The 20,458-nt window shown below is 44.3% G+C and overlaps 1 protein-coding gene across 3 annotated transcripts; it reads right to left on the bottom strand.

Annotated features, from left to right (window-relative positions):
- Nucleotides 1-2,806: 2,806 nt before the first annotated feature.
- LOC308163654 (nuclear transcription factor Y subunit beta-like) lies at nucleotides 2,807-16,099 on the bottom strand. 3 transcript variants are annotated; one of them, XM_080537830.1, is made up of 7 exons: nucleotides 16,045-16,099; nucleotides 14,682-14,772; nucleotides 12,617-12,744; nucleotides 12,178-12,375; nucleotides 3,875-3,953; nucleotides 3,243-3,322; nucleotides 2,807-2,940 (listed from the first exon to the last, which is right to left on the bottom strand). In XM_080537830.1, the coding sequence occupies exons 2-7, from the start codon at nucleotides 14,770-14,772 to the stop codon at nucleotides 2,908-2,910; spliced, it is 609 nt and encodes a 202-aa protein (XP_080393956.1). In that variant the 5' UTR covers nucleotides 16,045-16,099; the 3' UTR covers nucleotides 2,807-2,907. The 3 variants fall into 3 exon arrangements, with proteins under 3 accessions (XP_080393956.1, XP_080393955.1, XP_080393957.1); XM_080537829.1 differs by having other exon boundaries at nucleotides 16,030-16,078; XM_080537831.1 differs by lacking the exon at nucleotides 16,045-16,099 and having other exon boundaries at nucleotides 14,709-15,064.
- Nucleotides 16,100-20,458: the final 4,359 nt, after the last annotated feature.

The following is a 20,458-nucleotide window of genomic DNA, read 5'->3' as shown; positions in this document are numbered from 1 at the left end:
GCGGCTCAATTATAGCGGCTGAATTAAGCCAAGTGCTATAATATAGGGTAGGCGTTCGTCTGGAAGCGGGAGAGGGCAGAGAAGGGTGATTTAACGTTTGATCATGACAACTAACCAGGCAAATGCTTATACTCAAGTTGTAAAAGAAAATCAGGGGAGGTGGTGGATTTTATAACAATTTTAGCATCCCTTCAGCGTCAGTGACTTCGTAACTTGGTAAAAATGTCATTGCATGTGTGTGCCCCCTCGCCCACAGTATTTTACTCAATATGCGCAAAGATGCCATCCCCCCTCAACTTGAGTGCTGCTTATACTGTAATAATATAATGGTCTTATTCTTATCAGGTGAAAAGAATAATCCAGTATAATTTAGCGCAAGGTCCGTTGTGGAACGCACTAGGCATGTTGAAGGGGAGATTGACAGCTCCGGAGGGATATAAAGAAAGACTGAAATACAATCATAAACATCAGTTCCCTTTAAATCTTGAATTAAACTCATTTTCTCGGCTAACATCGTTAATTTTATTACGAGCCACATTCACTTTGCATGAATTACAGTATAGGCAGTGCGGCTCACATGCCTGTAATAACTCCGCATAACCAGTAGGTAATGTAAGGTCAATACCCGACGTCGAGCTACGATCGTTTCCACGGTCAAATCGACTCACGTTGAAATTGTATAAATCACTACGTTGACGTGGTTTTCTACGTACGACACGGGTAAGACCAAATTTGATCCAAAGTACTTTCTATAAATGAGGCCCCTGGAGCGAGGTGGGACAGTAGGAGTAAAGCGTCATATGTTGATGTGTTTTCAGGCGAGAAAGTAACCATTTATATTCCCAAAATGTGTCCAGTTTATCAAAACAACCTGTTTATATATCTGATCTGACGTTTGTTTTTCACTTGATAGTCATATTGACATAATACCAGCAACATTCTATAGACCCATCGCTAAGCCACACCCCCTTTGAAAACTCGGACAAACAAACAACGCTCGCTCAAGTTTTTCACTTCAGTGACTGACCCACCGTGACTGAATGACAATCAATGACTTACAATGGCGGAGTTAACATTTCTGATTTACAAGTAGCCTAAGTAATAGACATGTTTTTTTAAAGATGACAAGAATATTTAGTCTAGAAGCTTTTCACCATCAGATATTAGCGAGTTGTTTGTCCGAGTTTTCTGCCTGTAGTGACTTTCGCTGTGATATGATTGGACAATTTCTATTTTGGGGCGTGGCTTAGCATAGGTCTATAGTTTCCAATTCATAGCTTTCAGTCACGTGGTTTCTTCCCTAGCAACCACCAACCTGACGGGCAAAAAGTATCATAGCAACATCGCTCAACATGGCGATTTACCGTCTGCCTACTATTTAGACCACCTCACCCATGAAGAACTATCAAGATACACGACGGTGATAGGAGTGGAGGATCGACTCCATTCAAAAACGTTTGGATTCCATGTCTTCTCCTCTATCCGGACACGTTGGAATTATTTTCCTAACCCCCGGAGAATCAAAGTTATTAACCCGCAAAAGGTGCGTCCTTGACCGCTTTCTCCGTGAATAACACCGGTTATGGAGGTGGTACAAATACAAGACTATTATTGCTAAATTCACCATCAGTATACGGTCATTTTGAGCCCTTAATCACCTCGCTGACACCCCGAGAAGATATACTTTTAATACGAAACTCGATCAACCGGGCGTTCGGGAGTTCTACCGCTGCTGGACGGAACTCCCGCTGACAGCAGGTCGAGGGGATATTTCTACCCTGGAATTCGCTCCTTGCTGTGTCCACGGTGATAGGAGTGGAGGATCGACTCCATTCAAAAACTTTTCGATTCCCTGGCTTCTCCTCTTTCCGGACACGTTGGAATTATTTTCCTAACCCACGGGAAATCAAAGTTATTAACCCGCAAAAAGTGGGTTTTGCCCGTGGGTTTTGCCCGCAAAAAGTGCCTTTTGCCCGTCAGGTGGGCGTTTCCACTATGCTGTGACATCACATGAAAACTATGAATAGTGTGTCCCTAGGGGAACTGAGGTAGAGGTAGCTAGTATGTCACAGCTGTAGGATGTTTGTGAGCGTGGAAACAGCCTCTCTCCCTCAGCCTCTACCTCCCTCAGCCTCTACCTCCCTCAGCCTCTACCGCGTGAGCATTTCATTTGGGCACCCATACCCAGTGTGTCACAGCTGTAGGATGTTAGTGAGGATGGAAACAGACAACCAGAAGCTTGTTGGTCATTTTTACACTTTTTATTCAAAGAATTAAAGGATATTAAAGGATCACATTAAAGCACATGGTATTAGTTTCCCCCTCGATTTACAAAAACAGCCGCATGATCGAACGTCACGCCATTAAGGGTGTCTCTCCTCGGTGGAAAAAGAGAGAAAGAGCGCTAAAACAGAACAAGCCTCAGACCCGAGAGAGCGCTAAAACAGAACAAGCCTCCCCCTCGATTTACAAAAACAGCCGCATGATCGAACGTCACGCCATTAAGGGCGTCTCTCCTCGGTGGAAAAAGAGAGAGAGAGCGCTAAAACAGAACAAGCCTCAGATACACCCCCCCGCGGCCCCACCCTCCTGCAAAACTTTACCTGCGCAAATCTCCAAACAAATGTGTGTATGTACAAACAAGAACATGTACAAAAAGAAACAGAACCAAAGTTCAAAAACAGAACAGCACCAACTAAACAGAGGTAACGACTCACCCTGACCACCCAGAACCTCCTAGTACCTGACCACTACTGACTGACTACATTTACAAGAGAACATACTTCAATGTACAGAGCAGGGTCCTTCTGTCGATGCTGCCCCCCCCCCTCCAGACCCTCCCCCCCCAGGTGACCATCGTCGTGTGTTGGGGTCAGAGGTCAAGCCGTGGTGCTGAGGTCAAGCGGTTCAGGAGAACTGGATCTGCTGCACTCCCGGGATCTACGGAGGAGGAGGAGTCAACAGAGGAGGGGGAGGAGTCAACAGAGGAGGGAAGGAGTCAACAGAGGAGGGAAGGAGTCAACAGAGGAGGGAAGGAGTCAGAGGAGGGGGAGGAGTCAAATCACCAACCGACATGACAAAGGGTTGTAAGGATTCTTTTTAGTCTTTTGCCTAGCAACAGTACTTTGATTGGCTACAAAATGAAGCATGTGTTAGGGTTAATCAGGGGTTAGGTCATGTGTCAGGGTTAGGTGTTAGAGGTCAGGGTTATTCAGGGTTAGAGGTCAGGGGTCAGTCCTCACCGGTTGGTAGTTGGCGGTGTACACCATGACGTTCTGCTGCTGTCCATCTGCTGTGATGATTCCAGCAGGCAGCTGGGTTGCTGGAGGAGAGGAGGGTTAGTACAGAACCTCATGTACCTGAGATAACATGACAAGATGGAGACAATCTAAAATGTTTGTGATTGAATACTGTACAGGTAACGGACTTTGTGAGGTTGGTGCAACAACAATATATAAGCAAAAATGTTACTTGACTAATTACTATGAATTAGAATACATGTAAAATAATATAAACAGAGAGACTATAAATAACATAAAAGAGATTGTGTGTTGGTGTTGTGCCAATAAAGCTATGCACAGGGTATATACAGGAATCTTGAGGTTAATTTCAATACCTTTCCAAGACTTTTTAAAGACCTTGTCAATATTTTTCCAGACCTCACCGCCACTTCGAACTGTAACCGTTTACATCAGTGACAGAATTTCCGGTTCATCTTTGTTTTTTAATAAAACTAATACATTCACGAACTTTTACTAAAGGTTTTTAGGACTCAAACTCTTTGGACAGAGTCTAATTCAGAAAAATACCTAGAAAATTCAAGACCTCATAAAATCGTGATAAGACTTTTTAATACTTATTAAGCTTCACTCACTGAAGCTCTCGTCCGTTAGCTCCTCACCCAGGCCTTCTCCCACCGACACCCCAGGAATGCCCTTCTCACCCTTCATCGCCTAGGATACGCAAGGCAAGTTCATCAGTACAGCACAGCTCATACACTAGAGACAAGGCCAGTTCATGGAATGGACTTTATTGTCATTGCTACAGTACAGGTACCAAACAACGACATTTAGGAGGGGTGGCTCCCCTGGTGTTAGGAAAGAAAAAAAAAAAAAACGTTTAGAAAAAGAAAAAAAAAATCACAAGAAGGGAAGGAGCTGGTTTACATAAATAAAGGCTATGTACACAATCCACTGTACTATACTGCACAGATAGTCAACTAGGGTTGTCATATTGCACAAAAGTATTTTTTCACGTTATTTAAAGTGTCACAGTTTGCAGGCTTGAAATGTACATGTTTGTGCCTCAGCACTAGCTGCCATACAATCCGTCCAGACTGTCCTGGGCCCAGAACTTAGGCCTTTGCTGTGTTCAGGGCCTTGACGGCCCTGTGGTAGAAGCAGTTCTTCAGTCTGTTTGTCTTAGCGGCCGGGGTCCTGTACCTCCTTTTCGAGGGCAGCCTGATAAAGTGTACGTGCCCAGGGTGGGTCGGGTCCCTGGAGATCTTGGAGGCCTTCCTGAGACAGCGTGTGTTGTACAGCTCTTCCAGAGAGGGGAGGGGGGGCGCCGGTGATCTTCTGTGCTGTTCTCACGACTCTCTGTTGCGCATTTCTCTCCGCTGTTGTGCAGCTGTAGAACCAGTTGCAGATGCCGTAGGTGAGGATGCTCTCCACTGCGCCGCGGTAGAAGGCCACCAGTATCTCCTGCTTGTTGTGTTCTTTCCTGAGGCATCTCAGGGTGTATAGCCGCTGTTGTGCCCTCTTGATGGTGCCTTTTGTGTTGTCCTTCCAGGCCAGGTCATCCCGCATGTGATGTCCCAGGAATCGGAGGGTTGAGACTCTCTCCACGCTCTCTCCGTCGATGAGCAGGGGCTGGATCTCTGACTTTTTCCTCCTGAAGTCTACGATGAATTCCTGGGTCTTTGACTTGTTCAGCAGCAGGTTGTTAACCTTGCACAGCTTGCTCAGTTGCTCTACCTCATCCCTGTACGCCGCCTCGTCCCCCCCCGAGATACACCAGAGACAAGGCCAGTTCATCAATACAGCACCTCTCATACACCAGAGTAGGGCTGGGATGACGCGTCGACTTGCGTAATGTGCGTCGCAAATAAACAACATGGCTGCGACCAGTGGAAACATGGAGGAGGCTACTAGCTAATGTTACACAAGCAATGTAACGGTAGCTCACCACAGTTTGTATGTCTTGTCTTCTGGTGTTAGTAACGTTAGCTATGTAGCTGGCTAGCTACGGTAGCCTATTGTCATTGTGGTGATCGCACCTACGTTATCTAGCTCGTAGCTCGCATGCTACGTTACCATCAATTTAGCTAATCATAACATAGCAGCATTTCTAACTGCAATTGCGGCACTGCGCCGACGTGGTGGCGGGGGCGCTGTTTTGCAAATAAGTTAGCTTTCGTTTTTGCTAGTGAAATAATTGATAGTATGTTGACTGCTCAAGGAGAATACATATTTGAAAGTACAGAATGCCTGAGAGCCTTATATTGCATTATATTATATTATATTTTGAATGGTCATCTGGTGCCTGAATATTGTGTTTTCCTTTACATAAATAATGACATTTCCACCATAAATTGATGCAGAAAGGGCACAAATTGGTGCATATCAATTCACCAGAATGCAAGAAATTAAGTGTTTGATGTTTAAGGACCCCCAGACAGCCCTGCTTCATGGGCCCCCCCGATGTCAAACACCACTGGTACCACCTCCGCCTCATTTTGAGCCAGGAAAAACCCTGATGGCCATGTTGGCATTCAAGTTGGCTAAACATAGCAGTGATTGGGCCTGTGTCTGGGGCTGTTTGACAGAGGCAGTTACAGTAGTAGTAGTAGTAGCAGGTCGCCGAATTAAAGGTGTCTGTGTTTAATTGCAGGCCCAGAGACAGCCCCCATACATCAGCTGATCATTTAAAGGGGCGGCCGTCTGAGTAATGTGCATGTCACACGCTGCTTTGTTTTATAAGAGCAGCAGCTATTACCCAGAGTGCTTTATAAAGACACTGTTAAACAGAGAGAGACAATACAGCCATTATTTTGGGGGAAATTAAGTGATACATTAATCGAGCAGGGGAAAAATAACCGTTAGACTAATCGCTAACCGAAAAAATAATCGCTAGATTAATCGTTAGAAAAATAGTCGTTTGGGACAGCCTTACACCAGAGACAAGGCCAGTTCATCAGTACAGCAAGTCAAAGTGCTTTACATACAGCATTAGAAAATACAGATAGAAGAAAGAAAGAATTATTCAAATGTTTTAATAGACACAGGAGAAACAGGACAAGGGGGGAAGTATAAATCGTAGGAGACACAGTATCGGGGGAGGCAGGTGTCTCAGGAGACACAGTATCGGGGGGAAGCAGGTGTCTCAGGAGACACAGTATAGGGGGGAAGCAGGTGTCTCAGGAGACACAGTATAGGGGGGAAGCAGGTGTCTCAGGAGACACAGTATCGGGGGGAAGCAGGTGTCTCAGGAGACACAGTATAGGGGGAGGCAGGTGTCTCAGGAGACACAGTATCGGGGGAGGCAGGTGTCTCAGGAGACACGGTATAGGGGGAGGCAGGTGTCTCAGGAGACACGGTATCGGGGGAGGCAGGTGTCTCAGGAGACACAGTATAGGGGGAGGCAGGTGTCTCAGGAGACACGGTATAGGGGGAGGCAGGTGTCTCAGGAGACACGGTATGGGGGAGGCAGGTGTCTCAGGAGACACGGTATAGGGGGAAGCAGGTGTCTCAGGAGACACGGTATCGGGGGAGGCAGGTGTCTCAGGAGACACAGTATAGGGGGAGGCAGGTGTCTCAGGAGACACAGTATAGGGGGAGGCAGGTGTCTCAGGAGACACAGTATCGGGGGAGGCAGGTGTCTCAGGAGACACGGTATCGGGGGAAGCAGGTGTCTCAGGAGACACAGTATAGGGCAGGGGTGGGCAATTATTTTTCCCAGGGGGCCAAATGAGCAACTGAAAATATTTTGGAGGGCCGGGCCAAAATTCCGAACTCAATTATGCATAATATACATTTTATTTCTATATAAAAAGCAGTAAATGGCATTGTTTTGACCGCTGGTAAGAGTGTATGTTATTATTTGGCAATTAAAAGGTGAGGTTAGCTTTCAAAAATATCATTTATTCAAATAGAATTTCAACACTGCAGGTAAAGGGAGAGGAAAACAGCTGCATTTCATCCTCAACCTTTTTGAAATCTTGAAAACACCTTGAAAATTCATCATGCAGTGCTCCTAACATGGATGAGTACCTGTGCCGGTGATCAGCTGATGGTTTGACTTCTTTCAGGGTTTTCATGTGTTTGAGATTGTTGCTGCCTAGTTGCCTTGAAATGAATTGCAACTTTGTCATGAAGGCTTTCACATGGCTATGCATTTCATGAACAAAAAGGCCCTGCAGTTGTGTGTTCAGTTCATTCATCATTGCAGTCACATCAACAGCAAATGATAAATCTGCCATCCAGTCCTCATCAGACAGCTCTGGGATGGTTTTGCCTTTCATCTCACAAAACTCCTTTATCTCTGATTTCAGAACCCAAAACCTTTTTAGCACTTTGCCCAGGCTGAGCCATCTGACAGCTGTGTGGTACCTGACATCACCATGTTCGCTCTCTTGCTCCTCCAATAGTGAAACAAACTGCCTGTGATTTAATGCTCGCGCTCTGATGAAATTAACTGTTGTAGTAACAACATCAACCACATGGCTAAGTTTTAGCACTGACTTGCACAACGCTTGCTGATGAATAATACAATGTATAAACACCAATTTCTGCTCTGCGTTGAGTTCACTCACTTTATCTTGCATTCTTTTCAAAAGCCCAACATTTTTCCCTGTCAAATTCGGACATCCATCCGTAGTGACACCTGCCAGTCTGTCCCATTCGAGTCCCAGTTTGTCCATGCATGCGTTGACCTCAGTGAACAGATCACTCCCCGTTGTGGTTCCTTTCATTGGCCGGATTGCTGCCAGCTCCTCCGTAAGCTTGAAGTCGCGCGTTTTATACTAATATAAAAATTAGTAGTCCATATTTGTTTGAAAGTTCTGCGTTCGGCATCCACTTTCCTCTTTTTGGCATAAGCCGACATTTTCGCATTTTTCAGGGGTGACAAGGAAGGTAGACAGTTCAGGGGTGACACGGAAGGAAGACAGGTTGTCAATCACACGCATTTCACGTGCACGATTGCGTGCACTGTGAGAATAAATGGGCTTCAAAATAAAAGCAATGCGGTTTTAGTCCACCCATGAGATAATTAGAAAATATAATATATAATAATAAATAAAAAAATAAATAAATGTTTTAATGTATTTTCTAATTATCATGTAATCTTTCGCGGGCGGTCAGAATCATCTGGCGGGACGTATTTGGCCCGCGGGCCGTACAATGCCCAGGTCTGGTATAGGGGGAGGCAGGTGTCTCAGGAGACACAGTATAGGGGGAGGCAGGTGTCTCAGGAGACACAGTATAGGGGGAGGCAGGTGTCTCAGGAGACACAGTATCGGGGGAAGCAGGTGTCTCAGGAGCAGTGTTGCCACAGTTACTTAGAAAAAGTATTCTGATTACTGATTACTGATTACTCCTTTAAAAAGTAATCTAGTTACTTTACTGATTACTTGATTTTAAAAGTAACTAAGTTAGATTACTAGTTACTTTTTTAGTTACTATTGGCAGCTGCCTAGGCACCCGACCCACCCCCCCCACCCCCGCAACATAAAAATGAAAACTGGTTTTGCCAAAACTCACTTTATTTTAACAGTAACTTAAATTACATAATTAAACTTTAAACAATAACTTAAAACAACAAAATAAAGAGTCTTTCTTTGCCTCACCCAACATAAATACTTGTTTTTAAACAATAAAATATTATAATCTTTATTTAACAGTAACTAGCAAGGAGTGGTTTCACAAAACCTGAAAACCTACCCTGACCATTCAGATATGATCCTAATATAATCCTAATCCTAAACTGGGTGAGTCTGAGTTTATCAATGAAGAGTGAACTCAGCTGTCAAGACTGGAAGGAGGCCATGAACACGCTATGGAGGCCATGAACACGCTATGGAGGCCATGAACACACTATGAGTGAAACAGTGGAGAGGGGCGAGTAAACCAGTGGTTGTATCTCATTAACAGAAGCTTCTCAAACCTCTTGTCAGAAAGTCTGTTCCTTCTAGGCGTCTAGCGAGAACTACAATATGAGAACTACAATATGAGAACTACAATATGAGAACTACAATATGAGAACTACAGTAGGAGAACTACAATATGAGAACTACAGTAGGAGAACTACAATATGATAACTACAATATGAGAACTACAGTAGGAGAACTACAATATGAGAACTACAATATGAGAACTACAGTATGAGAACTACAATATGAGAACTACAATATGAGAACTACAATATGTACAACGAACATTTATGTTCTTGTCATCCTTTGCTGACACAAACTCAAAATAATCCTTATATTTCCAGCTATTTAACGCATATCTCTGTTCTCGCTCCATTGTGTAGGCTACGCTTCTGTTTACACTGTGCAATCAGCGTGGTGATACACGTGAGCGATGACGCGACACTCCTCATTAATATGTATGAGTGCCTTGATTCAAGGTCCCTCATTGGCTATGATACGCGAGTCCATTTTAGCGGAGAGGGCTTTCCATAGCAACCTCGTGTTGAAAACGTGAGCACTGACGTCACTCCCCAAGACGCGAGAAAAGCGAACAAATGTTTGTTTACTATCGAACATTACAAAGAAATACTGCATTTAGCCTAAGTTATGAGGTAGTAACGCAATAGTAACGCACAGTCACTTGAATAAGTAACTTTAATCCGATTACTGATTTGGAAATAGTATCGCGTTAGAATACTTGTTACAGAAAAAAGTATTCAGATTAGAGTAACGCGTTACTTAGTAACGCGTTACCGGCATCACTGCTCAGGAGACACGGTATAGGGGGAGGCAGGTGTCTCAGGAGACACGGTATAGGGGGAGGCAGGTGTCTCAGGAGACACGGTATAGGGGGAGGCAGGTGTCTCAGGAGACACGGTATAGGGGGAAGCAGGTGTCTCAGGAGACACAGTATAGGGGGAGGCAGGTGTCTCAGGAGACACAGTATAGGGGGAAGCAGGTGTCTCAGGAGACACAGTATAGGGGGAAGCAGGTGTCTCAGGAGACACAGTATAGGGGGAAGCAGGTGTCTCAGGAGACACAGTATCGGGGGAAGCAGGTGTCTCAGGAGACACAGTATAGGGGGAGGCAGGTGTCTCAGGAGACACGGTATAGGGGGAGGCAGGTGTCTCAGGAGACACAGTATAGGGGGAAGCAGGTGTCTCAGGAGGCACGGTATAGGGGGAGGCAGGTGTCTCAGGAGACACAGTATCGGGGGAAGCAGGTGTCTCAGGAGACACAGTATCGGGGGGAGGCAGGTGTCTCAGGAGACACAGTATAGGGGGAGGCAGGTGTCTCAGGAGACTAAGGCTGCCACGATTAGTCGACTAGTCACGACGACGTCGACTACCAAAATCGTCGCCGACATATTTGGTAATCGCCGTAGTCGCATGTTTTTTTGGAGCTGAAATAAGCGTTTTTTTTTTTTTTTGCCTAGCACCAGGGGAGCCCCAGCTCCCAAATGTCGTTGTTTGGTACCTGTACTATATCAATGACAATAAAGACCATTCATTTCATTCGATAAGCATTCGTTTTTCTTCCCTGAAGCTGCCACTGGCTAGCGTCTCCCAGTGTCTTTGATGTACATGCGCAGTGTCGGTCATCACCACAACGTTGAAAAAAAGAATGTAAAATGTAAAATTTGCAACGCTGAACTCGCTTATCATGGCAGCACGTCTATGATGCGCGAGCATCTAAAAAGGAAGCACGTTGTGGCAGATGACGAGGAAGACGATGGCTCCTCTCGGTAAGCTAGTTAGCTTGTTATTGGCTAACGATATCGTTACGTTAAAAGCCTTCTTACATTATTTTACGTTGTCATCAAAGCGATACTTATCAAATAGCTAAAAATGTTGTCTTAACGTTACAGTGCTAAGAAGGCGCGTTCTACTATGAGATGAGTGAAGCAAAGCAAAACTTTTGTACTCTGTACAAGTATTTATTTTTGTTTTTGTATTCTTTTGGTTGCCTAGTGCCTAGCCTACCTCATTTTACTCAGCAGTTTGCACCCTCTACTACTCTTTACATTACATTACATGCAAGTGATGCCAGAAATAAATCTGCAAAGTTCATTAAAATATCTATTTTTGAGTGATCATTTTAATTGTCTTTATTTTTAGTTAGCACATGCCTACAACAACAACTAACAACTTCAAGCTAAATTTAGAAGCTGATTTAGAAGATGATAGCTAAATAAGAGCGATGGAGTAATTGTGCGATAAGCTGTAATTTATGATCCGATTAGTCGACTAATCGTTAAAATAATCGGTGACTAGTCGACTATGAAAATAATCGTTTGTGGCAGCCCTACAGGAGACACAGTATCGGGGGAAGCAGGTGTCTCAGGAGACCCTTACTTAGACTAATGTATTTGTTGTCTGAACTTCTGAGGGTCAGGTTTAGAGGTCAGGGGTCAGGTAGAGTTTGAGCCTACCTCTCTGATCTTCTGAGGGTTAGGGGTCAGGGTTAGAGGTTAGGGGTCAGGGTTATTGAATGAATGAATGGTCTTTATTGTCATTGCTATAGTACAGGTACCAAACAACGAAATTTAGGAGGGGTGGCTCCCCTGGTGCTAGGAAAGAAAAAAAACAACTAAAAAAGACAAGAAGGGAAGGAGCTGGTTTACATAAATAAAGGCTATGTACACTATCCACTATACTATACAGATAGACGACTAGGGTTTATACTATATTATAAACCCTATATATTTATATATATATTTATATATATATAAATATATATATATTTAGACTATATTGCACATAGTGTTATTGCACATTCATTTAAAGTGTCGCAGTTTGCAGGCTTGAAATGTACATATTTGTGCCTCAGCACTACACCTGATTTTTTTTCAGTCCAGCAGCTGCCATCAATCCGTCCAGACTGTCCAGGGCCCAGAACCTAGGTCTTTGCTGTGTTCAGGGCCTGGACGGCCCTGGGGTAGAAGCTGTGCTGTGTATTAGGGGTTAGAGGTCAGGGTTACCTACCTCTCTGAACTTCTGCAGGTAGAGTTTGAGGGGCTCCACGTACATGTCGAAGCCCAGCGTGGACATGGCGAACAGGATGTCCTCCCCGTTGATGGTCTTCCTCTTCTCCTGGTGGCAGCGCTCGCTGGCCTCCGACGTGATGAAGCTGATGAACTCACTCACACACTCCTGGACACACTCCTTGGCATCCTTCGCTATCTGTGTGTGAGGGGGAGGGAGAGAGGGAGGGAGAGGGAGAGAGTGTGAGAGAGAGAGAGAGAGAGAGAGAGAGAGAGAGAGGGAGAGAGAGAGAGAGAGAAATGAGGATAAGGAAAGCAGGGAAACTAGACAACTTTTTTCCCCAGCACTTTTCTGGTTGGCATTGGCCACACACACACACACACACACACACACACACACACACACACACACACACACACACACGCACACGCACAGTTACCTTCCCGGTCTGTGGTACGGCGTTCTTCATGATGCGCGCCACATTGGCGATGGGCAGGTAGATGTCCTGCTCCCTGAAGTTCTCCTTGATGCCCTCCTCATGGTCGTTCAGACTCTCCTCCCCGTCATCTACACACACACACACACACACACACACACACACACACACAGGGTGACTGAAGGCACTGGCCACGGAAACGTACTGACCAACACTGTGTCATGTCTTGGGCTTTGACCAACACTGTGTCATGTCTAGGGCTTTGACCAACACTGTGTCATGTGTCTAGGGCTTTGACCAACACTGTGTCATGTCTAGGGCTTTGACCAACACTGTGTCATGTGTCTAGGGCTTTGACCAACACTGTGTCATGTCTAGGGCTTTGACCAACACTGTGTCATGTGTCTAGGGCTTTGACCAACACTGTGTCATGTCTAGGGCTTTGACCAACACTGTGTCATGTGTCTAGGGCTTTGACCAACACTGTGTCATGTGTCTAGGGCTTTGACCAACACTGTGTCATGTCTAGGGCTTTGACCAACACTGTGTCATGTCTAGGGCTTTGACCAACACTGTGTCATGTGTCTAGGGCTTTGACCAACACTGTGTCATGTCTAGGGCTTTGACCAACACTGTGTCATGTGTCTAGGGCTTTGACCAACACTGTGTCATGTCTAGGGCTTTGACCAACACTGTGTCATGTGTCTAGGGCTTTGACCAACACTGTGTCATGTGTCTAGGGCTTTGACCAACACTGTGTCATGTCTAGGGCTTTGACCAACACTGTGTCATGTCTAGGGCTTTGACCAACACTGTGTCATGTGTCTAGGGCTTTGACCAACACTGTGTCATGTGTCTAGGGCTTTGACCAACACTGTGTCATGTCTAGGGCTTTGACCAGCAGGGCTTGACATTAAGCTTTTTCAGGTACTTGTCCTTCGGACAAGTGAACTTATCTTTTACTTGTCCTAGAGCTCAAGTTACTTGTCCAAATCCAAAGATTTTGAAAAAGCAATAATATGAATAATAATATATTATACTCTCACCGGCCACTTCATTAGGTACACCTTTTCAACTGCTTGTTAACGCAAATACCTAATCAGCCAATCATGTGGCAGCAACTCAATGCATTTAGGCATGAAGACATGGTCAAGACGATCTGCTGAAGTTCAAACCAGCATCAGAATGGGAAATAAAGGTGATTTAAGTGACTTTGAACCTGGCATGGTTGTTGGTGCCAGACGGGCTGTTGCGTGATATTATAGTGTCAATATGGACCAAAATCTCTGAGGAATGTTTCCAGCACCTTGTTGAATCTATGCCAGGAAGAATTAAGGCAGTTCTGAAGGCAAAAGAGGGGGTCCAACCCCAAGGTGTGCCTAATGAAGTGGCCAGTGAGTGTATGTGTATGCAAATAACACATTTGACTACTATTGATTTGATAATGATGTATCCTTAATTTTCAAATGTATTCATTAAACAATATTTTGTAATTATTTAAAAACGTAGGGGTAATCAGTGATTACCCTAACCCTTTTAGATTAAGATTGGCCACAAAAGGGATGAATATCTAGGAATATTTACAAAAAATGTTTGTAACTACAGTCCCTCCCCAATGGAAGCAATCTTATTTGCTAGCCTTTGGATAGTAGCCTATCCTATATTCAAATTGAGAAATCTATCATTAGTGTCATTCTGAAGTTCGTATTGCGATGTGCTGGTCTTAAAACTTCAAACCTAAAATATACGATCGCATCTAACTGCATGAAAATAAGACAGCGGCATTGAGAAGAAGCGAATATGCGCATGTTCACGTGAATGGCACTAGTGACAGGCGTCCCACAACACTATGGCTGCGTTCGTAAACTCGCTCTGGAATCTGATCAGCACTCATGGAATGCCTTTTGTCCAATCAAATTACTTGGTCTCTTTATGACGTTGAACGCAGTGTGCGCTCTGGCGCTCTGAGCGAATTTACGAACTATGGCGATAACGAACTACGAGAGACTGAAATAGCGAGAATGAGGAGAATGAGAATGAAATAGCGAGAATCTTAGACCAGGCTTACCATCCTGAGACTGCAGCACATAACTACCTGCCATGTACTCCCCGGCCATGCCCAGCTGGGAGGCATCGGTGGTCGAATTGTCGCCTTCCATCTGGAACAGAAACACGACACACACAGTCCTCGGTCAGACATTCACACTGTGCAACGATGGACAGACAGCTAGCCGAGTAGCTACCTAGCAAACACAGAACGGATGTGTGGTGGTGTCAGCGCTAATTAACACACCGTTTGGACTATTTACATTGCTGTTTACTCTGGATACATGTCTACTCATTGATGATATGCCTGGTTGGTTAAAGAAGCTGTCGTTTAGCCTCCATCTGAGCCTCACTCACATCACCCATGGCGGGTTAGCTACCTTAGCTACCTCTACTGACCAGCTAGCACCCGTTACAACCAAACCATATTAGATTGCAAAGTAATTACCCATGGCATAGTCCGATAGCTATTTGGGTCTGCTAGCATCCACATAGACATGCTACCAGTCTGCTAGCCTCCAGACAGAGACATGCTACCAGTCTGCTAGCCTCCACATAATGAATGAATGAATGGTCTTTATTGTCATTGCTATAGTACAGGTACCAAACAACGACATTTGGGAGGGGGGAAAAAAACTTTGGGAGGGAAAAAAACAACTAAAAAAAAAGAAGGGAAAGGAGCTGGTTTACATAAATAAAGGCTATGTACACTATCCACTATACTATACTATACAAATAAAACACTGTGCTGTACTCTATGCTATGCTATACCTATCCTAACATTTCCTATCTCTGAACCTTATGTACCCGAGGGTTGTCATATTGCAGGTTTGAAATGTACACATTTGTGCCTCAGCACTACACCTGATTTTTCAATCCAGCAGCTGCCATCAATCCGTCCAGACATGCTAGACATGCTAGCCTCCACATAGACATGCTACCAGTCTGCTAGCCTCCACATAGACATGCTAGCCTCCACATAGACATGCTACCAGTCTGCTAGCCTCCACATAGACATGCTAGCCTCCAGACAGACATGCTACCAGTCTGCTAGCCTCCAGACAGACATGCTACCAGTCTGCTAGCCTCCACACAGACATGCTAGCCTCCAGACAGACAGACAGACCAGTCATATAGGCCTGTTCTTTGTTGCCCAGACCGCGAGGCAAAACGCGGCAAAATCTCTCGACTCGAAAGTTCATTATTATTATTAGCGAACAGCAGTGGGACGCTTTGCTGCTATCAAGCCCTCATCCCTCATTCAACTCAGGCAACAAATAAAAAGCGCTCAGAGACGTTTAGGACATTTCCATTCGAGCTAACGAGGGTATCGGTTAGCAGCAAATCATTGGCCGGAGCCAGACACGAACCTGCTGGTTGGTTACCTTCTCCAGACCTGAGACAAACACGGCCGTTTGGTTGGACAAGAAAATGGCTGCGGAAGAACCAGTCCCACAGCAGCGCGCCCAGCTAAAACACAGCGCAGTACCGGCGCCCACCGCCTGGCGGCAGTATAGCAGAGCCTCACTACTCCTCCTCCTTCTGGTCTGATCAAGCCAAACCAAGCCGTTACGCCACGAACAGGGCCTGTTCCACAGAAACGCTGCACCCCTACCCCCTAAATAAACACATGTGCTCATATGCTTTGGACCAAATAAAATGTGGGCAAAAAAATAATAAAAAATTAACAGCTCTGTTTACTGTTTAATAATAACTTTTATTTGTATAGCACTTTTCCTGCAAACGTTGCAGCTCAAAGTGCTTAATGCTTTTAGAGCATGAACATTAACGAGGTGCAATTTAGAAACAGTAACAGTGCAACGCACTATTGGACACTTCTGAATGAATGGACTGTTATTAGTTAATATTATTCTCACATTTACACACATTTACATCACAGGCAGATCCGTTTAAAAAGTATGAACCATAATAATAATAACCTTTATTTGTATAGCACTTTTCCTGCAAACGCTGCAGCTCAAAGTGCTTTAACCCTCTATGGCACGCATTATGAATCCAGTTGTGAAAAAAAAATTGGAGTGTTTTTTTGTCTTAGAATAGACCAAATAAACATAATCTAAAGACATTTTCAATAAAGTTTTTTTTGGGGGGGTACTTTTTGGGGTGCGTTGCCTTGAGGCAACACTGTGCCATAATGGTCAGTCAAAGTCAAAGTCAAAATCAGCTTTATTGTTAATCTAATATATGTACAGACATACAGAGGGCTGAAATTGCATTTCCCTCTCATGCACGGTGCATAGTAAACAAAAACAATAAATAACAATATAATACGACAAGATTAGACATAACTATCTATACAAAACATACTAGATAAAAGATTTTAAATGTGCGGTACAATGTACAGGGGTGGAATACAATAGACAATAGTGCAATAGTGGTAATTGGCTCAGTATAATAGAGTAAAGTGGCTAAAGTACATACATGTAAGTAATGGTAAGTAATGGCATGGAGAGTGCCCCCGAGAGGCGCCCGAGAGGTGCCCCAAGAGAGGCACGCCTGCCCCCTGACAGGTGCGCCTGACCAGTGCCATGGTGTCATGGTGAATCCATACTGGTACGGTGTTGCCTAGGGTTTCCGTTAGAAAAATTTGGTGCCGGTCAACATGTCCGGGAAGATTTCAATGTGTCGGACAAACGGGAGAAATTCCGGTCATCATATTAGAATATAATATAGGTGTTTGTCGCGGTGATTAGCTGTTGTGTAGCCTATATAGGCCTATGCCATTTAATGTCTATTTAAATTCTCATCCGATACGATTAGATCGCGAACTATATTATAGGCTTTCATGATTCGCATGCGCTACTATGGCATAATATGTCCAGGGCTGCACACGCGCCACACTGGGCAGCCTAGTCACCTTTGCTACTTTGAATTACGACTGTAGGCTACTTTAAGATGTTTATTTCAATTGCATTAATGGGATTTGAGTATGTAATTGGTAATTTTAAGTATGCCTAGTTTAGCTTTTGATGGCTATTTGAACGGACTGCATCGATCGATCAATGAACGGACTCCACATTACGTTAACTGAAGTGTGTTAAATAGTTTCACGACAGTAATGTACGTTTTTTATATTCTCTTCCAGTTTTACCCTTTTTATCAATAAAACAACGTCAATTCTATAACCACGTCTCGCTGATTGGGAAGGCATTAAGTCTAGCTGCCTGTCAAATCATACTTACTCGGACTCGGGAGTATGAGAATGAGGAGGATGTATCGGGGGGATACACACCCGTCAGGGCCGCTTTAAGGGGGGGCTAGCTGGGGCGGTGGCACAGGGCCTCGCGCTTTGGAGGGCCTCGCGTGAGGCGAGGCCCTCCAAAGTGCCAGGCAAGGGACCATATTATTATTTTTGCCTTTAATACATTTCTAAATGTTCACACATGTGATAATCATAGTCAATCATATATCTAAAATCTAGCATACCTGTAGGACAGGGAGATTCTTAGCAACAGAAAAAAGTAATTTCCCCCTATGACACCTTACGTGAAACGTGAATTTTGGGCGCTCGTTGACACTTGTTGTGCATAGTGACTGCTTAGTGCAACGGACAAAATGCAGAGGGAACGAGACCGAGGAAGAAAATGTTAATCGGGTGCTGAAAAAAATGTAAAAAATGTAAGAAAGGAAGGCTTCAGGGCCTCGCTTAGAGGTTCGTTCGAAACATTTCTAAAAACAAGTGAGGCTCCCGTTAGCACCGAAGAAGCTAACGTTACTGCTAGCACTAGCAATGCTAGTAGTAGCACTGCACAGCCCCCCCTGAGAGGCAAAGATGATGTCTCGGAGGTGGAGGAGGACAACAGCTACACCGGCAGCAGTGGGGCTGCCCAGCCCCAGGTGATGATGGTCAGGAGTGGCGAAGTAGAGGATACGGAGGCGGAAGATGGAGCTACTCAGAGCAGCAGCAGCAGGGCTGAGAGTGATGGAACGCAAGACGAGCCTACGGTGTCAGATATGTCATGTATGATGATCCTGGTAAATTGGCCGGTACATATGGACTCTACAGTTACAGAAGTGATCATTAGAAGAGGTCCCCCAAAGATGAAACCTGGATTTAGTTATCCTACAAATAATGAGAACAGAAACTTTAGTGAAACTTTATTTCTCTGAAAACTACCAAATGGGGAAAAAATAGAAAGAAAGTGGCTTGTGTACTCTCAAAAACGGGACATGTCTTTTTGCTTTTGCTGTAAGCTTTTCAACATAAAGGATAGGCCTACATGGTGGTGATCTACATGGTGGTGGTCTCTATTCATGTCAATAATGGCTTGTGCGTATTTAATGTTGGGTATGATGACTGCTTTATCCTAAATCCTAATCCTTTACGAGTATAAAAGGTTTGAAATGAAACAAACATGGTTGTAAACTATCTAAATAAGTAGATATTCTATTGTCTATCAGCACAGCATGTGAGCGCATTTCTTGCAATATATCGGTGCGTGCGTGTCGCGCGGTTATAATAGTAGCCTACATCATTATAAAAGGCCTCGCAAATCTGACTTCGCACAGGGCCTCGCATATCTCCCAAACGGCCCTGTGTAGATGCAATTCTGGAGGCAAACTAATCCCAGGAAACTCGTCCTGTTCGTAATTCCAAATTGAGACAAAAAGGGCAGTGCTTGTAAATGCTGTCCCCCCTTATGGACACATCATTGCCAATGAGAAGTGGAGGGGCTCAGTACTCGTGCAAAGTTTGAAGGGTAAGTACAACTCGCTAGTTAAACTAATCAACAACCTTAGTCAAAACAAACAGCCACGTTATACGACTGCATGGTACTTGCCGTCTCAACTCACCCATCAACATTGAACTGTTGATGTTCAATCAATTGATTCTCAATTGATCTGGTTAAATAAAATAAATAAAACTTCCCCCAGCAGTTCGGAGTAACGCAGGACAAACCAATCAAGGTGATGAAACACACCTCAAATGATGTCCTTTTGATCCAAGTTCAACTGATGAGTGAGTTGGGAAGATTGTCTGACTCGGTGGTAAGTGTCATGGAGTCTGATAATCTGGTCAAACTGTCTGATCTGTGGACATTAACACTACTAATTTCTTGAAGCACTTTTTTTTGCCTTTCAGTTTTTTTGTGGAGGACACAAATGACCCTGACAACACAAACGATAGAATAAGCCTTTATGGCAGGGCTGCCAAGTTTCACCAAAAGTTTGGAGTGAGATTTTTTGGTGGTGGAGCGACCCAAAACTGTGCACGTTTTGGTAGTGGCGGCCCCTCTCTCCCACACAATTATTTGTGCTAGTTTCCTGCAATTTTACATGTTGTTCACAATAAACCAGCACAAGAAATGAAAATAATTGGAACATTTGATAAAACAAGACAAATTCAGACAATATATCATATTTATGTAAGTCTTAATAAACAAATACAGTAGCCTACAGAGTCTAAAAGAAAATTGGGCCCCATCAACTGGACTCAGCCCCTTGGTCAGCAGCAGAAAGACCCTTGGTCATCATCTTATATATAGTGCATTGCTCATAGATGGCTATACAGTGCCAAAGGTGACTTTATCCGCTAGAAATGCATAAATGATGGTGCTTCAACTTTGTAGTCAATCAAAGTAACTCTGATTAATTCCCTCGTCCGAGAATGGCTTGCTGTTTTTGGCAATTTTGTGAGCTAGCACATAAGTGTTTTTGACAATTCGGATATTTAACTGCTTACATCAGTTAAAGTTATTTGGGTTGTTTTGGACCTCGCGGGCAATTCAGAACCGGCCCGCAGGCCACACGATGGCCAGGTCTGTTTACAGTGCCAAA

Source organism: Nansenia antarctica (assembly GCF_963989245.1).
Source record: "Nansenia antarctica genome assembly, chromosome: 8".
Lineage (NCBI taxonomy): Eukaryota > Metazoa > Chordata > Actinopteri > Argentiniformes > Microstomatidae > Nansenia > Nansenia antarctica.
The sequence above is the reverse complement of the archived record's forward strand: the minus strand, read 5'-3'. Positions and strand labels throughout refer to the sequence as shown.

Excerpts from the sequence above, each read along its gene's own strand:
- LOC308163654 (XM_080537830.1), bottom strand. The coding sequence starts at position 14,772 with ATGGAAGGCGACAATTCGACCACCGATGCCTCCCAGCTGGGCATGGCC. Across the intron at positions 12,745-14,681 it reads TGTGCTGCAGTCTCAGGATG|ATGACGGGGAGGAGAGTCTG; the intron begins GTAAGCCTGGTC and ends GTGTGTGTGTAG. Across the intron at positions 2,941-3,242 it reads ACACCGCCAACTACCAACCG|ATCCCGGGAGTGCAGCAGAT; the intron begins GTGAGGACTGAC and ends CCTCCTCCGTAG.